The 22,268-nt window shown below is 40.8% G+C and overlaps 1 protein-coding gene across 1 annotated transcript; it reads right to left on the bottom strand.

Annotated features, from left to right (window-relative positions):
- Positions 1 to 8,871: 8,871 nt before the first annotated feature.
- Positions 8,872 to 10,614, bottom strand: LOC131290924 (protein tailless). The gene is made up of 2 exons (XM_058320111.1): positions 10,494 to 10,614; positions 8,872 to 10,190 (listed from the first exon to the last, which is right to left on the bottom strand). The coding sequence occupies exons 1-2, from the start codon at positions 10,612 to 10,614 to the stop codon at positions 8,872 to 8,874; spliced, it is 1,440 nt and encodes a 479-aa protein (XP_058176094.1).
- Positions 10,615 to 22,268: the final 11,654 nt, after the last annotated feature.

Genomic DNA, 22,268 nt, shown 5'->3' with positions numbered 1-22,268 from the left:
ACAGCAGTAACAATCATTCCCCTCGTGTTTATAAATACGAAAAAAAACTTCACGTTATCAGCTTCTGTTCCGGCAGTTCCACAACGTTGCTAATCGCTTCGACTTTGTTCAACCACACCAGGTCCATTTGAACAAGACTTTCTGCTCTTGTGTGTCGCTTTTTACAGCTTTAGTAATAGACATTTACCTGTGGTTTCGTTGAAAAATGAACTTAAAATATGTACCCGTTAGGTTTTTGCACATTTCCCGCACTTTTCAGGCAAACGACGGCGATTTTTTTTTCGAATAGCACCCTTATCCGGAGTGAAAATCATTTACCAGTTTATGTTGTGACAATTGAATATTACTGCCCAAGAAAAAAGATGTATTGAAAGTTCCTTTTTGAATACGGGCTGAATTTCTGTGATTTCAACAGTCGGGAATTATCATATTGATGGAGTTTAATGTCTTCTGAAAAGTTATATATTTAGTAAACGGAAAAGTAGGAGGAAAAATTTACTTCAGCTGGTATTTCATTAAATAAACAAATGATCATAATGCAACTAACTCGCCGTCATGTTGTCTCGGAAATCTCGGATGAGTGGGAACATGAGAGTAAAAGTGGGTTAGAGACACCCTCCATCGCGCATCGGGGGAAAAGTTGACACCCAAGTCAGCCACTCCGCATCAACGGCTCGCGTAGATTTCCACCGGCAGCGTGCGTCCTTTCTCGTATTGGCGGTTTTGCGAAGGGGTGGCCTCCTCCTCCTGCGCTCGCTCGCGCTCGTGCCCGGGAGGATGTTTGCCGACGCGGAGATTAGGTGACGGAAGGCAAAACCCCTCGAAGCTGCCGCGGGAAAGGCGGGAAATAAAACCGATTTGATACAATTAGCGACGCAAATAGACCGAACCGAGAGGTCCGAGGTGCGGCCCGCCAAGTGGAGGGCCATCGAGATCGGGTTTCCGGTTCCGCGATATTTGTCGATCAGCTCGGCCCGATAACGAAATGGGCAGGGGTTCCGGCTTTATTTATCTGTTTTGGTTTTTTTCTTTTCTTTTCGCTGTTGCGTTTGCTTTTAATTGAAACGCGGAAGAACGGGTGACAGCACACACTTTGTAAAAGTTCAGATAGGTGACAGCAACTTTCATTCATCGGAAACACTAATTCGTCTTCATTTCCGTGAACGGAAAGTTTACACGACTCACAACAAATTAACGCTAACTGTCAACCGGCAATGAAGAGCCGGTAAACAAACTATCTAATATTGTAAATGACCTATATAGTGTCCTATATATCTTTAAAATTAATAAAAATACTTATTTAGCATTGTGAATCATGTAAGAATACTTAAAGCGTATAAAACTAAGTTGTTTATTTCGTTTAACGATCATTTTAAATGATTTTATACTTTTAACTCCTTCTAAAGCTGTCAGTTGAGCAAGGGTCAAACATATTTCATTGCTGTGAAGTAAATTTCTAGTCTGGCTATGTTAATATTAAGTGAAATTTTAGTTGCGCAACTTAAATTGCTTGTTTACTTCGCGTTTAGACGTGCTAAGTTGGGTTTCACTTGAGAGAGATGAGTGTTTGACAGTTGCTGATAAGTGAATGTTGCAATCCCCTTTAAAGAGTGTACCGGCTACAAATCACATTATCCCCGGCAGAACAACGATTGGGTAGGTTCCGGCTTCGTTCATTCGTCAAAAAAAAAAAAAGCGATGGACATTCAGTTCAAAGCGACCGTTAGCGGATGACAAAATGGCACGGAAAAATGCCGAATGCCGAAATCGATTGCAATTGTCGCTCAAACCTTGCCAAAACTGAACTGAAAATGGAAAAATCGTTTCCACCACAATGGGCGGATTACATTAATTAGCTACGAAAATATTGAGTCTCGGGTCCTGCCTTTGTTCGCCCCGGGGATGTACGACAACGGGATTTGCCTGCCCGAAGCAACACGAGGAAAAAGGCGAAAGGCAAGAGAGAAAACAAAACACAAAACAACAACCAAAAAACCAATTGCGAATTCACCAAGAACAAGGGGGAAAAGTCGAGCGTCTTAGAACGAATTTCGTTTAGGGCCCTTTGGGAGGGGGGGGGGAAGAAAACGGCACACACACACACGCCGCGCACTCGCACAAAAACAACAATGGGCTGCCAAATGATCTCGCGTTGACAAATCGTTTCCTTATTTTCAAAAAAAAAAAGGTCCGAAACGATCGGATCGACCACCCCGGTGTCGTTAATTTCCCTCCGATTGCGAAGGAATTACCCGGTGACGGACACACACACACACACACATACAAACACACACCATTTGCTTGCGGATTTGTGCGGAGGATTTACCTTTTTTTTCGCCATCCCAATCAAATCCGCAACAGAAGAGGAAAACGAAACGCCGGAAAGTAAAGAGGAAAAAAAACCCCGAACCCAAAGACATGACATAAAAGTTGGAAAAATCAAACTGTATCAAACGAGTAGGGAAAACGTGCGAGAAGTAAATAAAATACACACCCGAAAAACCTTCATCTTGCCTCATAAAGAATATCCCGTGTTCGTTCGATTGCTCCGTTTTGTGGCCGGCTTCTTTTTTCCCCCATGGAAGGCTCCTGTTTCCCCGGGGCAAACGGGGGGAGGGGTGGGGGGAGAGGTATGCTGACGTTTGACAAAATGGCAACGGGGCCTTGCGGGCTAATCGTTTTATTTTGTTTCCTGCCTCGTATCTTTTATTACTTTCTGCTGGCGATTCGTAAATTAGAAACGATAATAATAATGGCAAGAAAGGGAGGAAAAAAACAAGCGGACGCTACCTCCCAAGCGTCGTAAAGGTGTGAATTGTCGCAAAAATCACCCCACCGAGAGTGGGAGATAGTTTTGCTCATTAAAAAAGACAAAAAGATCCTGTTAATTGCGACCGAAAGAGGGAAAAACAACTCCTTTTTCCAGGTAGCGAGGGCCGAGGGTTTTTGCTACGATTATCGATAGTTTAATGGCTTTGGCAGTAGTTTTTGGTTTTTCGGTTTTATGGAAAATCAAACCCTCTCCTTTCACCCTCCCCGGGAGGGGGTGGGGTAACACCCACGGCAAATATGTTGTGCCAAAACAAACCGCCTCCATATCGGGAAATGCGCTTTCTCCCCGGGGGTAGTCCTCCTTCGTCCTGGCACGGACTCCACGGGTACCCGTTGTTGCTGGGTAGCACATCTTCCATTGAAAATTCCACCGGAGCGGAGCTGCCGTGGTGGGTAGGCAAAACGATACGCTTTCCCCGCCCCGAACCACGAACCGTTGGCTTCTTAGTGGGAAGAAGACGCTGACAGCCGTCGTTGAATCAAAACAACGGCCCCCGGATGGACCGGCCAAGGGTAGTTCATAAACCGCCATAACCCATAATGGACCATTCGCAGCTCAACGCCCCTTGCCCGCATGCCGGGACCAGCACCCGGTTAATGAAGACCATTGCGGTACCGGTACCGGTGCTAATGGGTCGGACAACAACCACCACCAACCATCGCTCGGGGGCGAACTGTTTACCGTAAACAAGCAGCCGTCAAACATTCCGGGCAACCGAAAAACAAACTCCGCTCGGTAACTTCGTGATTCGCCTTGCGGTGGCAGGCACGTCTCTCTGGTGCGGCCGTTTATTTTTATAGCTCCCAACAATGTTTGCTGCAACAACGTCTTTGCTCGCAAGGGCCGGCCTTTGCGATTGGTTTCTCGAACGACAAAATGAACACTGGTTCCATTTTAGCAAAACCACCGATGCGACGCTACTCGAACATCTTTAACACATTCCGTACCACGTCACCCGTTATATATGGATGACGCTATTAATCATGTTGAGGTGCCCATGGCGCAGTGGTAGCGCGAGGAAACACCACGCCTCAGGTGTGGGATCGAATCTCGAGTCCAGCACCCCCCCGGTATTACGGAGATCAACGATCTACAATATACCATCTTTCGGTCACAAAAACTCTCTTCAGAGAGAGGCCCTGCCACACTTTGGAAACGTTTGTGCTACATAAGAAGAAGATAATTTATGTTAAACATAGATTTTTCAATGCATTCAATGTGTCAGCTTCGAAATGGCTGATTATTGAGAAATGTTAACTTCTGCAGCTGGAAGTATTGGTCTTTTTTCTTCTACCTTCTCTTTAACTTTAACTCTCGTTTGTAAAAGAGATGCAAAACTCGTCCGTAGATAGTATTTATGCAAACTTTAATTTTTATTACTTCGATAGGAGTTTTTAAAAATGTTTAATCAACATATTTTCTATATATATTTTTTATCGCCATTTATTGCTTCACTAAGAAGTACAAAAACAAAACTCTTAAAACTAAAGAAGGTTTGGTAAATTCCAAATTCTCTACATACAATACAAACTCCCAGAAAAAATTAAAAGAAAACATTTTTACGTGCCATTTTTTAGCGAAATCCTCAATTAATTTCGATGAGCTTATTGAACATAAATTTTTGCCATTTTGTTGCACGAAATTCATGAGGATTTATTATTTTTCTCAATCAAATAACTTCGTTAATAACTTTTCGGTTGTTTCAAAACTGAAAAAAAACTCTTAAAGGTCCCGTTGTTTTTAGGGATTTATATCTTTGAAGTAGTGTTATTATTTCCGTGCTAAGTTGTTATTGTGTAGTGATTTGTATTCCGCAGTTCAGATTAAGTACGTATACATTTAGTTTTTATTGAGTAAATACCATTTTCATCGACCCGGCAGAAACGTTACACGACGTCAGAAACGTCCGTAAACCTGGTGTTAATGAATCCCCAAAAGAAATATACGGCAGTGGATTGATCTTTTTAGTTTCTCCCAATAAAGTTAATTTTTTGCATGTTGTTTCACATTCAACATCAAATTAAAGGATTTTGATTAAGTTCTCTTTCTCTTGAAGCACTTTATCTAATGGCATAACTAGTATCAGTTTTCATCATCAAAATCCAACAAATTGCAGGAAGCTAAGCTACACAATTTTCTACCTTCTTAAATTCTTTCGAAGTAACTCGTAAAAATCACCAAGTATTTGAATGAACTCATTTAGACAAGTAATAAACAGTTTACATTATAATTAATTGAATTAAAATTATATGTACGATCCGAATAAAACCGTTATTCAAATACGAGGAAGGTGATGCGGCGCATAGCAAAACAGAATGCGTTAATTCCGCTAAAATAAAATGGAGAAAATAATTCTTTTTAAATCTACTAAGAACCATTAACTTATGTCTGACGTACGCAATATGCAAAAACGGGTAGAAAATACGGTAGCGTAAATATCATTCTCAAAAACTCGCTAAACCCGTCTTCGCACAGGTAGTTTGAAGGTCTGTAACTCTCGTACATACAATATTCTTACACCGTTGCCGTGTGATCTACCCACGGTACGGTATCTACGGTAGACATTCACATGCGGCCCGCAAGAACGTTAGAGGCGGCCCGCGTCCCCTTTGAATTAATACGTGGAAAGTTTTGATCTTTGAGTGTTGGCTTTCGTTTGATTTTTTTGTGCAAAAAGCACAAAAACAAACTTGATATGATTTTGTTGGAAATTGGAAAACGATTTCATGTCTTCAATGTGCTTCGCGACAAAGTTCATTTAAATGAATGAGTGTATGAATGAAAATGGTGTCTTCAATAAATCGAGAGATTACCAAACGATACAAATCTAAAACAAGTTTAAAGGTACATTCTGTAAAGAACTTGTTTAGATTTATTCAAATATTAAATGAAGTAACATCCAAGTTCACTTTATTTCTCCTAAGCTGAGGTACTGAGGTGTTGCTCTAAAAATATACATATACGATCAATGAATATTACCTTGGCATCTTCGTGCTTTAAATCACCCGGTGATTAACGTAGTACGTCTAGTGTACAAGAAAACAATAGCTTTGTTTTATATTCAGACTTTTACCCGTTGAAAAAAACTGCAAATAATTTGCGAGAAAGTATGAAACGGTACTGAAAAATACCGTTGTGTTTCCTATTGGAAACAGCCATCTTTATGCTTACATAGTTTTGAAGAAGCTGAAAGATTGATTGGAGTAAGGTAAATCTGCACACGACCACAAAAACAATAATAATTGTTGCTAAAAAAAGGACATCTTGGTAATTCAAAACACATTAAGAACATGTGCCAAATGTGTGGCACTTGTTTTACGAACCTAACGTGGGTTAAAAATGAAAAACAAATCTTTCAACAGACATAAAATATCTTTGCTTTGCTGGACATATTTGTTAAACACATGGAAAACAATCCGGAAGCAATCACTCGTTTTGCTTTGCATCCAACATAGCAACATTCATGGAATAAAACGTTGATGCGGAATGAAATAATGCTCGAAGTATACAAAACTTCACAAAGGATGGTGGTTTTAATCATTGAGAGTAAAAATAAGATACATTAAAAAAAAATAAGGAGGAGATAAATTTCAAGTATAATCAATTAAATTAATTAACAGTACAAGAAAACGAAATTTATTTGATGGAAAAGATCAAAATTTGACAAAAATAAGTAAGACAATGGTTGAAACAGTTAAAATTGATGATACTCCATTGAAAAGGAGTTTGTACTAATTTGGAAACATTTGAATAATCATTTAAGTGAAACAACTAAGAAAATCCGACTTAGTGTTACGAAATAACTGATGTTTGAATGTGTATTAGGATAAATTGGGCACCGTGCACAGTTGGGTTTGGTAAAATTATAGTGATTGCCCGTCTTTCCTACCCTACCGTGTTCTGCAAGCTCTTTGCATATCTCCGCCGTAGCTCAATGTCATAAACAAAAAAAAAAAAAACAACCAGTACTTAGGTACGGCTGTGTGTGAGCAATTATCCTTCCATTCTGCCCGACGCGAAAGCATTGTCTGGCAAAGGGGAATGGCCACCGTTGCTCCGTTGACTAGCTGATTTTGCGCCTGCACAGGATCTGCAGAGGATCTCCCTGGCCGTGACTTTGCCTGCGACTTCGTCGCATCCGCCGACTTCTTGTCGACATCTTCCCCCGGAATAGTGGGGGGAGGAGGGGGGGGGGGGGGGGGGTAGCTAGAGCGGTGCGAATGGGTGTAGCGGTGTAATACGAGCTGCGCGTCCTGCCGAAAACCGTGCGAACAATGGCCAACCGGATGCCTCAACAGCGATCGTCGAAGGAGATCGGAGGAAGCGCTCGCAAACGGATCCTTTTTCTCGCTTCATTGTGCGTCGGGCTGCCCCTCCACACCGAGCCAAAACAACAAAACACACACCCGAAATGAGGACAAGGGGCGGGGTGGGGAGGGGGAGGCTACTCACTTTACGTAAATCCGTTTCCATTCAAGCTATTCAGTGTCGGGAGCTGACGCTGCACGCTGCAAGGATCGGTTTTTATCCTTGCTTGGCGTACGGGTTTCCCGTGTCTTTTCGATGCTGTGTGTGTGTGTTTCCCACCACCTTCCAGATATAGAGAGCGAGACCCCGGGTGATCGGCAGCAGAAGATACGCGGGAGATGTTTGCCGATCGGATGCCAGGGGGTGGAACCAGAACCGAGGCAACCTGAGCCTCGGCTCACACAAAAAAGCCAACGCACAATACCCCGACGCTGGGAAACATCACTCTCCCTGTGTGTGCGTGTGTGTGTGTAAAGGTTGACTTGCGTTATAAGCATTCGCAGCGAAATGCGAGCAACTTGGCGATGGTGTGTAATAATACAAATAATAATCCACTTCTTTCATCCGACGACGCTCCGCTGGAAGCGTCTCCGATGGGCTGGCAGCGATATCCTTTTGCTTCTTTTCTTCTGAGCACACCGGCACAGAATCGACGGTGAAGTAAGGTACACATCCCTCCCGAACAGCCGTGGGAGCGGATCTGACGGAGTTCGCGGGCTCGGAACCGCTCCTCCCAGGGAGGGGGCAATACGAGCTCGCTGACTTCCAAAACGTTTGTTCAAAGTCTCGGAAGGCACCGCGGGAACGCAACAGCGATGGTTCCCATTGTCATACGAGCGGGTTTTCTGCGCTTCAGCGTCATCGTTTCCATAAGTACTCCCCCCTCTCCCCGGGAAAAAAGGACGGAAGAGGCGTGGCGGGCGCATCCTCAACGACTTCGCGACGATCGAGCCGCCAATAAAGCCAAGATCGTGCTCGGGGTTAGCGTCTCGTTAGAATACCTGCGCAAGAACCCAACGAATGAAAAGGCCAACGGTAAACGGTTTCCGTTTTTCCCCGAAGCAGAGAACTAAAAAAAAAAAAACAAAAAAGAAGAAGCCAACTCCGATCTGCTTGCGGGAAAGTGTGTCCCTTCCGGAACTCATACTTCCCAGAAATGCCAACCAACGGCCCCGAACGGTCTGGACCCTGGACCGGAGCGCACCGAGGGCATGGACGGACAAATCCGCGATGAGAGGATTACTCCCCACAAACACACGCACACGCACACACCAGGGTCGGAAAACCGTTGCGACGGAACCGGCTCGGAATGGAAAAGCTAGAAAAGCCTGAGTGGGCAATTACCGGTTCATTTGACGGCTTAGCTTGCTGATTCTGGTGCTGAATGGTTGTTTTGTTGGTCGCTCGGCCTATGTGTGTGTGTGTGTGTTCCTTTTGTATCCTGTTGTAAGCTTTTCTTTCACAACGCTCCCTGTCCCCGGTTTCCCACAGAAATAACCTTCGGGATGGTTTCTTTTACAACATTTGGCGTATTTATTAGACGTATTTAGTTAGAGGCAGGGATTCTGTACAGAGAGGGAGAGCTTTTTAGAGCAACTAGTTACAGGCTAGAGACGATCCGCGTAGGCTTAAGCGTAGGGTGAGAGGCGGTAGTTTAGGTCGGTAGTCCTATGTACAATCACAGATGGTTGGCGTGGTCGCCGGGCTGGCCGCGGAGTTGGAGGCTCGTTCTATTTCTGGCGATAGAAGTCGAGCAGCAGCTTGAGCAGCGGGGCCGGTCCGATGTTGCGCCGGAAGAACAGCTCCTCGATGGTGTAGCTGGAGACGCTGCGGAGGAGCGGCAGGAGCTGGAGCAGCGCCCGGTAGCGGTTGGAGGGCCCGGGGCGGCAGGTGCTGATGTAGGCGGCCAGTGCCTCCTTGGCGCTCTCCTCGAGCGCCCGCACCGTCGCCACCTCGCCGAGCGACTTGCCGGACGAGCCGGAGCCGGCGGTGGAGGAGGCGGTGGTGAGGTCGGAGCCGTCGGAGCTGACGCTCGAGATGCTGGTCTCGCCGAGCTCGAACTCGCTCTTGTACAGCACGATCGCGCGCAGATACACGTACTCGTTGGCGTCGACGCGCAGCGCCGCCAGCTGCGCCAGGATCTCCTGGAAGATGTCGACCTCCTTCAGCAGGCAGTCGGCGGCGAGCGGGACGGTGGCCGGATCGCCGCGGTGCAGGTACTCGTAGGCGAGCAGCAGCTGGCCAAAGTTCACCGGCGCCAGGTACTGCGCGACGGCGAGGATGAAGAACTCGCGCCACGACTCCTCGAACAGCACCAGCTGGTCGGCCATCGGGAGCTGCACGAACGGCGTCAGGTTCTTCAGGAAGTTCACGTTCATGAACAGCAGCTGGGCGGCCGACTCCCGGATCGCGTCGACCGCGACCAGCGGATGGGTGGCCGCTGCCGCCGCCGCCGCGAACAGCGACGGCACCGCGACCGGCGGCAGGTGATGGGCGAAGGGTGCGCCGCTCGAGCCGCTCGGGCCGGTCGACGGGGGCGGCGTCAGGAACGGATTGCGCCCGGGAACCGACAGGTCCAGACCGTGGCCGTGCGTCAGATGCTGGTGCTGCTGCTGGAGCTGATGGTGATGGTGCTGCTGCTGCGCCTGCTGCAGGTGATGGTGATGCTGGTGGTGATGGTGATGGTGGTGCGGCGGCAGCGGCAACCCGGGCGTCAGCATCATGTCGTGGCGCAGCGGCGAGTCCTTCGAGATGAACAGCGCCATCTGCTTGCGGAGCGTCGAGTTGCGCGGGCCGCGCTCGTGCTGCACCGCGTCCTTGTTCATGCCGACCTCGAAGCACTTCTTCAGCCGGCACGCCCGGCACTGGTTCCGGTGCGTCTTGTCCACCACGCACGGCCCGTCCGACTTCGACTTGCACACGTACTGGCGGCTGCGGCGGATCGACCGCTTGAAGAACCCGGCGCACCCGTCACACGCGTAGATACCGTAGTGCTTGCCCGAGCTGTGATCCCGGCATACCTTGCACGGCACGTCGTACAGTATGCGACCTGCGGGAGAGTCAGAGAGGGAGAAAACGGTGGTTACTAACCGGCATTCACATCAACTCCATTGTGGAGTAGCAAAGCACAGTCCACATCAGCCGCCGGCAAACACACACAATGGAACCGGCACACAATGGAACCGAGAGTTCAGGGGACGAACTAACGGGAGTTTGCTCATTTTGGTGCCGACGTCTAAAAACAGTACCGCTCGGTTGGTCTTTTTCTGTAATACTACACCGACCAAGCCTCCCGCAAACTTTGGCATTCTCCCCCCTTCAAAATTTCAGCAAATTACATTTTGACACTTACTTGAGGCGGCCGGAATCCGCATGTGGTTGTAGCGGGGATCGATGAGCTCCGGTGAGCTCACTGGCGACTGCATCTCCTGGCTGCGTTCCTGCGGCACCTGCGGCAGGCTGCTGAACATCATCTGGCCGGCAACAGAACGGGTGACGCCACTGGTTGACTGACGATTGGTTTGGCTTTTTGATGTGTTTGATGGACGCACTATCCTCGCTTGGAGCGAACACCCGCTATCCCAGCTCACTGGTACTTGGAAACTGAGGTTTGCCACTAAACACTCCACCACATACACCCAGGCACACAATCTTTGCTTCTCTGAACTCTGAACTCTGAACGCTCTGTTCAGTCACTGAAAATGCGACTCTTGGGCGAAGGATCACTGCACGCTCTCTAGGAAACGACTGCTGTTGTTCGCTCGGACGTTCGCCAACGATTGATGTCCTTTCGGCGCGGTGCGTACGGTTTTAAATGGTCGGCATTTGGGGTAGGGAAGCCGACACCGGCGCACCAACACAGGCGCACCGAGCAAGGGGGAAACAAAACAGGACCTCGCCGATCGCCCGAATCCTACCCGAGCGCCGAGCTGCCACGATTGTTCGAACCACACACACGGCCCGATTGGCCAGCCGAGCGCGACACACATACACAAACGGGGCGGTACCTGCGCAAGGATTCATTCGCGTTTTGGTTCTGCTCCGAACTCAATAGGGCTGCAACATGGCGAGCGAGACGTCTATAGGGGTTGAGCCCCCGGAGGGTACACCGGAGGTAGACGGCAGGCAGGTCCTTTCAATGAAAGTGCCATTAACTAACGCTGCAAGGTGGTGAGGCGCAAACGGTGCTGAACGGATGGGGTGGCGGGGCGCGGTTGCCCTCTTGCCATCAACAACAACAATGTACCCGAAGGATACACAACACTGAAGGCGAGCGCCTGAAGAGCCGGTTGCGGCTATATTGTCGGGCAGGGAGGCGGTAAGTTTTCCTCCAGCTCTCTATCTTGTTCTCTCTCTCTCACACACACACACACACAGACACACACGTGAAGTGTGTGGCAGAGGGGAATATAAGACGATATCAAACGCTCAAGGAGGGGGTACATCGATTGCAATAAGTTGGGTGCCCAGATACGGGTCTGCCAGATCACGGTTGAGTTTTATGGGCATCGTTTGGAAACTGACGGCACATGCACACACACACACAATCACCATCACTTTCAATCAATGGAACGGAAAGAAATCACCTGTTGCAATAAGAAATCATATCAAACGGAAAATGTTCCACAATCAGATCCAAGAGGAAACAGTAAGAACGACAGATACAAAGCCCATCGAACAGCTCAAACCAACATCCATCTCTGAACTCCTCTGGCTAAATGTCTCCAGAGCGTGCAGATGCAGCAACAACACTGTCGAACGACGCGAATTATGTATCAAATATTCGATGAAATGTTCAATACTTATAGAAGCCAATGGTTCACTGTAAGTAAAAAACATTCCACCAAACATCTAACCATACTTGTTTTCTTTGCTTTCGGTTTGCTTGCAGCTTCACTTTGTTATAAATTGTTCACTACCATCTCCTTTTCACTGAAATTGTGATTATGTAGGATCCGCAGAAATAACGCAGGTATTCTACAAACATTCTGCGTCATTTCGACGTTTCCAAAATAATCACACCGTCAATCAGAGCAACTAACTCCTTTCCTCTACCGGATATATCTTGATGATCACTGTATGCGCACACTTGCAACAAATTCGAAATATGAAGTAAACGTTCGGTTAAGTGATGGCAATCGATAGAAGCAAATGAATCACTATCGATAACCAACATTCAACCAAACATTTCCTCCATCCTGCTTCCCTCCACGAGTGGTTTGCGTTTTAATACAACTTGAAATAATATTGCACTTCTACAGCTGCTCTTTTAGCACTGCTGGATTCAGCTTATGGATCACTTTATACACATCACTAACATTAAAAGCGAAAAATAAATAAAATATTCGGTAGAACAGTGTGCTCAAACAAAAGTCAATGATTCACTGTATGAACACACCATTCCACCAAACATCTAATTATATTGTTTTCCTCTGCAAACCAAGTGCCTTGTGATACAACTAACTTTCAATATTTCAATAAAAAGTAGATTTAAACGAAGGTATGAAAACAAACATGAGAACTTTTAAAACATTGCTTGTAAGCATAACTGAACACGGTTTATCTTACCTTCCATCAGTTCGTTATCAGATTGCGCATTACACTTAGTATTACTGAGTTGATTCAATGGTAATCAAATGTACACATAATGAACAAACGTCTTAAACATTAATTGTAGCGTGGTCATTTCCTCCCAACTACCAATAACTGTAACCTTATCCCGGGCTAAGTCGGCTAATGAGTCTACATTGTGATCACTTTACACTAAGCACGAGCAAACATTGCGAAACATGAATGAAATGTTCCGAAAGCTGTACACACCAAAGAATCTCATTTTATCTTTGATTCGTTACAGTTCTCGAAACATATCTCCATTTTCATTTCGTATTTGGTTTCTTGCAAATACAACACGTATCTAAATATGCACTGCTTTGTTCGTTGAGTTGAAAGAGAGATAATTACTGGCACGATGCAAAGACGTAGCTATTTTTAAAAGTTCTAAGTCTTTTCAACGTGTCATAAATTGTCAATCCTTTTATCAAGTTGCAAACTCCTTTCATTTTATACTGCACCTTACAGATCACTTTATACACAGCACTGGTTCATCACGCGAAATCGGAATCTACAGAGAAACAACATTCTACCAAACATCTGATCATCTGTTATTTTTCTTTAAATTGAGTTGTTTGTCGGATGAAACTTTATTAAAAGTTTAAGTAATTAATTTTGTTCTGCTTTGTGCGTTGAATGGAAAGTAAAATAATTAACCTTACGATGAAACGACAAAGGTATTTTAAAAAGCACTCTGTCAAATCAACGTAAAATAAATTGTCATACTTTATAATGAAAAATATAAAACTAAATCCTTTACAATTACCAAACACATTTAAATTTAATATTCAGTTAACAAGAGTGTCGTTATAGTATACAATAAATCAGCATAAAGCTACAATACTAATACTGTGGTACTGGCACAGTTATCTTCACTTCTATTTTTATTCTTCATTATTTTTTTTGTTTTCATATAAATTCTGTAAGTATTTGTGCACTGCCATGTTCGTCGAATGGAAAGTGAGATACTTTACTGAACGATGGAAAGACAGAGGTATTTCTAAATCCAATCAGTCAATTCAACGTACAGCAATTATCCTACTTTTTACCTAACAACTTAATGTTTAACAGTTTTCAGATACGGTTATAATTTAATACTGCACTTCCCAAGATGGAGTTTTGAACGAGTTCATGAACTGAAAAACGACATAGGCATATAAACGAAAGCTCGAAGTCACTTGTACGTTCCACGACAATCATATTATCAACTCTTTTAGCAATGTTGGAAGTAGTTTATTGACCACGTTGTACACTATACTTGCATTGAAAGTGGAATTTGAATCAAATATTCGGAGAAATGTTGCTTACCTATAGAAGCCAATGGTTAACTACATGTAAGCTACATTCCACCAAACATTTGACTACACTATTTTTCTACACAATTGTTTTACTTTCTGGTCCAACTATTATTTGATTTTTATTACTGCACTCTTACAATTGTAGATTCGAATGAACTGATGAAATAGAAAATAACATAAATGTTTCACAGAGCTCTAAGTCATTGCCACATAATCATTATACCTTCTTCCTTTTTTCTAACTATTTAAAGGCTGGATACTGCTTACTTATCACTCTACACATAGCACAAGCATTGATAGCGAAATATGACTCAAATATTCGATGAAATGTTCAGATATTACAAAAGCCAATGGTTCACTATAATAACCAAACATTCCACCAAACATCTGACAATAGTTGCGTTCTTTGCAATGGATGTGATTTCAGATACAACAACAATTTTATACCGCACTCCAAAAGACGTTTTTTCGGGAACATTCCACAAATTATCAATTAAAAAACTCTTGTAGAACTGCTTGCTGCATCTTGTTGATCACGTTATACACAACACAATGGTTCATCACGTGAATAATATATCAAATGTTTGGTAGAATAATTGGCAACTATAGAATCTAATACTTCATTACACTTGCACAACATTCCACCAAACATCTAACTATACCATACCAAAATATGAAGTAAACATTCGGTTAAGTGTTAGCAATCGATAGAAGCAAATGAATCACTATCAATAACCAACATTCAACCAAACATTTCCTCCATCCTGCTTCCCTCCACGAGTGGTTTGCGTTTTAATACAACTTGAAATAATATTGCACTTCTACAGCTGTATCATGATGATCACACATTGTTTTGAATTTCTAACTCTTTTAGCACTGCTGGATGTAGCTTATGGATCTCTTTATACACATCACTAACATTAAAAGCGAAAAATAAATAAAATATTCGGTAGAACACTGTGCTCAAACAAAAGTCAATGATTCACTGTATGAACACACCATTCCACCAAACATCTAATTATATTGTTTTCCTCTGCAAACCAAGTGCCTTATGATACAACTAACTTTCAATATTTCAATAAAAAGTAGATTTAAGCGAAGTGATGAGATCAAGGCATGAAAACAAACATGCAAACTTTTAAAACATTACTTGTAAGCATAACTGAACACGGTTTATCTTACCTACCCTCGATTCGTTATCAGATTGCGAATTACACTATATTACTGAGTTGATTCAATGGTAATCAAATGTACACATAATTAACAAACGTCTTAAACATTAATTGTAGCGTGGGCATTTCCTCCCAACTACCAATAGCTGTAACCTTATCCCGGGCTAAGTCGGCTAATGAATCTACATTGTTGATCACTTTATACCAAGCACGAGCGAACATTGCGAAATATGAAGAAAATGTTCCGAAAATTGTACAAACCAAAGAATTTCACTTTATCTTTGATTCGTTACAGTTCTCGAAACATATCTCCATTTTCATTTCGTATTTGGTTTCTTGCAAATATCACACGTATCTAAATATGCACTGCTTTGTCCGTTGAGTTGAAAGAGAGATAATTACGGGCACGATGCAAAGACGTAGCTATTTTTAAAAGTTCTAAGTCGTTACAACGTGTCATAAATTGTCAATCCTTTCATCAAGTTGCAAACTCCTTTACATTTTATTCTGCTTCTTATTGATCACTTTATACACAGCACTGGTTCATCACGCGAAATCGGAATCTACAGAGACACAACATTCTACCAAACATCTAATCATCTTTAGTTTTTCTTTAAATTGGGTTGTTTGTCAGATGAAACTTTATTAAAAGCTTAAGTAATTAATTTTGTACTGCTTTGTGCGTTGAATGGAAAGTAAACTAATTAACCTTACGATGAAACGACAAAGGTATTTTAAAAAGCACTCTGTCAATTCAACGTAAGACAAATTGTCATACTTTATAATGAAAAATATAAAACTAAATCCTTTGCAACTACCAAACACATTTGAATTTAATATTCAGTTAACAAGAGTCTCGTTATAGTATACAATAAATCAGCATAAAGCTACAATACTAATACTGTGGTACTGGCACAGTTATCTTCACTTCTATTTTTATTCCTCGTTATTTTTTTTGTTTTCATATAAATTCTGTTAGTATTTGTGCACTGCCATGTTCGTCGAATGGAAAGTAAGATACTTTACTGAACGATGGAAAGACAGAGATATTTCTAAATGCAATCTGTCAATTCCACGTACTGTACATTAGCTAATAACGTAATGTTTCACAGTTTTCAGATACGGTTATAATTTAATACTGCTCTTCCCAACATGGGGTTTTGAACGAGTTCATGAACTGAAAAACGACATAGATATATTAAAGAATGTTCTAGGTCACTTCTACCTTCCACGGCAATCATAATATTAACTCTTTTACCAACGTTGGAAGTAGTTTATTGACCATTTTGTACACTATACTTGTATTGAAAGTGGAATTTGAATCAAATATTCGTTAAAACGCAGCCTACATATAGAAGCCAATGGTTCACTACATGTAAGCTGCATTCCACCAAACATTTGACTACAATATTTTTCCACGCAATTGTTTTACTTTCTGGTTAAACTTTTATTTGATTTTTATTACTGCACTCTTACAACTGTAGATTCGAATGAACTGATGAAATAGAAAATAACATAAATCTTTCACAGAGCTCTAAGTCATTGCCACATGATCATTACACCTTCTTAATTCTTTCTAACTATTTAAAGGCCTGATGGATTCAGCTTACTTATCACTCTATAATAGCACAAGCATTGATAGCGAAATATGAATCAAATATTCGATGAAATGTTCGGAGTTTATTGAAGCCAATGGTTCACTATAATAACTAAACATTTCACCTAATATCTGATTACGCTTTAAATCACTGACACATGATCATCATACCTGCTTTCTTATTGTTATCAATATTGGGCCTGCTGGATTCAGCTTATTTATCACTTTATACACATCACTAACATTAAAAGCGAAATATAAATAAAATATTTGGTAGAACGGTGTGCTCAAACAAAAGTCAATGATTCACTGTAAGAACATACTATTCCACCAAACATCTAATTATATTGTTTTCCTCTGCAAACCAAGTGCCTTGTGATACAACTAGGTTTTAACATTTCAATAGAAAGTAGATTTAAACGAAGTGACGAAATCAAGGTGTGAAAACAAACATGCAAACTTTTAAAACATTACTTGTAAGCATAACTGAACACGGTTTATCTTACCTACCCTCGATTCGTTATCAGATTGCGAATTACACTATATTACTGAGTTGATTCAATGGTAATCAAATGTACACATAATTAACAAACGTCTTAAACATTAATTGTAGCGTGGGCATTTCCTCCCAACTACCAATAGCTGTAACCTTATCCCGTGCTAAGTCGGCTAATGAGTCTACATTGTGATCACTTTACACTAAGCACGAGCAAACATTGCGAAATATGAAGAAAATGTTCCGAAAATTGTACAAACCAAAGAATCTCATTTTATCTTTGATTCGTAACAGTTCTCGAAACATATCTCCATTTTCATTTCGTATTTGGTTTCTTGCAAATACCACACGTATCTAAATATGCACTGCTTTGTCCGTTGAGTTGAAAGCGAGATAATTACTAGCACGATGCAAAGACGTAGCTATTTTTAAAAGATCTAAGTCGTTACAACGTGTCATAAATTGTCAATCCTTTTATCATATAACAAACTCCTTTACATTTTATACTGCTTCTTATTGATCACTGTATACACAGCACTGGTTCATCACGCGAAATCGGAATCTACAGAGACACAACATTCTACCAAACATCTAATCATCTTTAGTTTTTCTTTAAATTGGGCTGTTTGTTAGATGAAACTTTATTAAAAGCTTAAGTAATTAATTTTGTACTGCTTTGTGCGTTGAATGGAAAGTAAAATAATTAACCTTACGATGAAACGACAAAGGTATTTTTAAAAGCACTCTGTCAAATCAACGTAAAATAAATTGTCATACTTTATAATGAAAAATATAAAACTAAATCCTTTGCAACTACCAAACACATTTTAATTTAATATTCAGTGAACAAGAGTGTCGTTATAGTATACAATAAATCAGCATAAAGCTACAATACTGCCACAGTTATCTTCACTTCTATTTTTATTCTTCGTTATTTTTTTGTTTCAGATAAATTCTGTTAGTATTTGTGCACTGCCATGCTCGTCGAATGGAAAGTGAGATACTTTACTGAACGATCGAAAGACAGAGGTATTTCTAAATCCAATCAGTCAATTCAACAGCAATTATCCTACCTTTTACCTAACAACTTAATGTTTTACAGTTTTCAGATACGGTTACAATTTAATTCTGCACTTCCCAAGACGGACATGAACTGAAAAACGACACAGATATATAAACGAAAGCTCGAAGTCAATTGTACGTTCCACGATAAGCGTATTATTAACTTTTTTAGCAATGTTGGATGTTGTTAATTGACCATTTTGTATACTATACTTGCATTGAAAGTGGAATTTGAATCAAATATTCGCTGAAATGCAACATTCATATAGAAGCCAATGGTGAACTGATGAAATAGAAAATAACATAAATGTTTCACAGAGCTCTAAGTCACTGCCACATGATCATCATACCTTCTTCCATTGTTCTATCTATTTAGGGCCTGCTGGATACAGCTTACTTATCACTCTACACATAGCACAAGCATTGATAGCGAAATATGAATCAAATATTCGATGAAATGTTCAGGTATCATAAAAGCCAATGGTTCACTATAATAACCAAACATTCCACCAAACATCTGACAATAGTTACGTTCTTTGCAATGGATGTGATTTCAGATACAACAACAATTTTATACCGCACTCCAAAAGACGTTTTTTCGGGAACATTCCACAAATTATCAATTAAAAAACTCTTGTAGAACTGCTTGCTGCATCTTGTTGATCATTTCATACACAACACAATGGTTCATCACGTGAATAATGAATCAAATGTTTGGTAGAATAATTGGCAACTATAGAATCGAATACTTCATTACTACTTGCACAACATATAACCATACCATATCAAAATATGAAGTAAACATTCGGTTAAGTGATGGCAATCGATAGAAGCAAATGAATCACTATCGATAACCAACATTCAACCAAACATTTCCTCCATCCTGCTTCCCTCCACGAGTGGTTTGCGTTTTAATACAACTTGAAATAATATTGCACTTCTACAGCTGTATCATGATGATCACACATTGTTTTGAATTTCTAACTCTTTTAGCACTGCTGGATGTAGCTTATGGATCACTTTATACACATCACTAACATTAAAAGCGAAAAATAAATAAAATATTCGGTAGAACGGTGTGCTCAAACAAAAGTCAATGATTCACTGTATGAACACACCATTCCACCAAACATCTAATTATATTGTTTTCCTCTGCAAACCAAGTGCCTTGTGATACAACTAACTTTCAATATTTCAATAAAAAGTAGATTTAAGCGAAGTGATGAGATCAAGGCATGAAAACAAACATGCAAACTTTTAAAACATTACTTGTAAGCATAACTGAACACGGTTTATATTACCTTCCCTCGATTCGTTATCAGATTGCGAATTACACTATATTACTGAGTTGATTCAATGGTAATCAAATGTACACATAATTAACAAACGTCTTAAACATTAATTGTAGTGTGGGCATTTCCTCCCAACTACCAATAGCTGTAACCTTATCCCGGGCTAAGTCGGCTAATGAATCTACATTGTGAGCACTTTACACTAAGCACGAGCGAACATTGCGAAATATGAAGAAAATGTTCCGAAAATTGTACAAACCAAAGAATCTCATTTTACCTTTGATTCGTTACAGTTCTCGAAACATATCTCCATTTTCATTTCGTATTTGGTTTCTTGCAAATACAACACGTATCTTAATATGCACTGCTTTGCCGGTTGAGTTGAAAGAGAGATAATTACTGGCACGATGCAAAGACGTAGCTATTTTTAAAAGTTCTAAGTCTTTTCAACGTGTCATAAATTGTCAATCTTTTTATTATATAACGAACTCCTTTCATTTTTTGCTGCTTCTTATTGATCACTTTATACACAGCACTGGTTCATCACGCGAAATCGGAATCTACAGATACACAACATTCTACCAAACATCTAATCATCTTTAGTTTTTCTTTAAATTGGGTTGTTTGTTAGATGAAACTTTATTAAAAGCTTAAGTAATTAATTTTGTACTGCTTTGTGCGTTGAATGGAAAGTAAAATAATTAACCTTACGATGAAACGACAAAGGTATTTTAAAAAGCACTCTGTCAATTCAACGAAAGATAAATTGTAATACTTCATACTGTGAAAAATAAAACTAAATCCTTTACAACTACCAAACACATTTGAATTTAATATTCAGTTAACAAGAGTGTCGTTATAGTATACAATAAATCAGCATAAAGCTACAATACTAAAACTGTGGTACTGGCACAGTTATCTTCACTTCTAGTTTTATTCCTCGTATTTTTTTTGTTTTCAAATAACTTCTGTTAGTATTTGTGCATTGCCATGTTCGTCGAATGGAAAGTAAGATACTTTACTGAACGATGGAAAGACAGAGATATTTCTAAATGCAATCAGTCAATTCAACGTACAGCAATTATCCTACTTTTTACCTAATAACTTAATGTTTTGCAGTTTTCAGATACGGTTATAATTTAATAATGCACTTCCCAAGATGGAGTTTTGAACGAGTTCATGAACTGAAAAACGACGTAGGCATATAAACGAAAGCTCGAAGTCACTTGTACGTTCCACGATAATCATATTATCAACTCTTTTAGCAATGTTGGAAGTAGTTTATTGACCACGTTGTACACTATACTTGCATTGAAAGTGGAATTTGAATCAAATATTCGTTAAAACGCAGCCTATATATAGAAGCCAATGGTTCACTACATGTAAGCTGCATTCCACCAAACATTTGACTACACTATTTTTCCACGCAATTGTTTTACTTTCTGGTTAAACTTTTATTTGATTTTTATTACTGCACTCTTACAACTGTAGATTCGAATGAACTGATGAAATAGAAAATAACATAAATGTTTCACAGAGCTCTAAGTCATTGCCACATGATCATTACACCTTCTTAATTCTTTCTAACTATTTAAAGGCCTGATGGATACAGCTTACTTATCAGTCTATAATAGCACAAGCATTGATAGCGAAATATGAATCAAATATTCGATGAAATGTTCGGAGTTTATAGAAGCCAATGGTTCACTATAATAACTAAACATTTCACCTAATATCTGATTACGCTTTAAATCACTGACACATGATCATCATACCTGCTTTCTTATTGTTATCAATATTGGGCCTGCTGGATTCAGCTTATCTACCACTTTCTACAGTCAAAGCGAAATATGAATAAAATATTCGGTAGAACAGTGGGATCCTACAAAAGTCAATGATCACTGTAAGAACACACCATTCCACCAAACATCTAATTATATTGTTTTCCTCTGCAAACCAAGTGCCTTGTGATACAACTAGGTTTTAAAATTTAAATAGAAAGTAGATTTAAACGAAGTGACGAAATCAAGGTATGAAAACAAACATGCAAACTTTTAAAACATTACTTGTAAGCATAACTGAACACGGTTTATCTTACCTACCCTCGATTCGTTATCAGATTGCGAATTACACTACATTACTTAGTTGATTCAATGGTAATCAAATGTACACATAATTAACAAACGTCTTAAACATTAATTGTAGCGTGGGCATTTCCTCCCAACTACCAATAGCTGTAACCTTATCCCGGGCTAAGTCGGCTAATGAATCTACATTGTTGATCACTTTATACTAAGCACGAGCGAACATTGCGAAACATGAATTAAATGTTCCGAAAATTGTACAAACCAAAGAATTTCACTTTATCTTTGATTCGTTACAGTTCTCGAAACATATCTCCATTTTCATTTCGTATTTGGTTTCTTGCAAATACCACACGTATCTAAATATGCACTGCTTTTTCCGTTGAGTTGAAAGAGAGATAATTACAGGCACGATGCAAAGACGTAGCTAATTTTAAAAGATCTAAACCGTTTCATCGTGCCTTAAATCATCAATCCTTTTATTTTATAACAAACTGTTTTCATTTTATACTGCAT

Source organism: Anopheles ziemanni, chromosome X, assembly GCF_943734765.1.
Source record: "Anopheles ziemanni chromosome X, idAnoZiCoDA_A2_x.2, whole genome shotgun sequence".
In the NCBI taxonomy this organism is placed as follows: Eukaryota; Metazoa; Arthropoda; class Insecta; order Diptera; family Culicidae; genus Anopheles; species Anopheles ziemanni.
This window is presented reverse-complemented; position numbering and strand designations above follow the sequence as displayed.

What these genes read in the sequence shown, in the direction of transcription:
- LOC131290924 (XM_058320111.1), bottom strand. Translation starts at nt 10,614, where the DNA reads ATGATGTTCAGCAGCCTGCCGCAGGTGCCGCAGGAACGCAGCCAGGAG. An exon ending in GCGGATTCCGGCCGCCTCAA is followed by an intron (nt 10,191 to 10,493) that starts GTAAGTGTCAAA and finishes ACTCTCCCGCAG; the next exon opens with GTCGCATACTGTACGACGTG.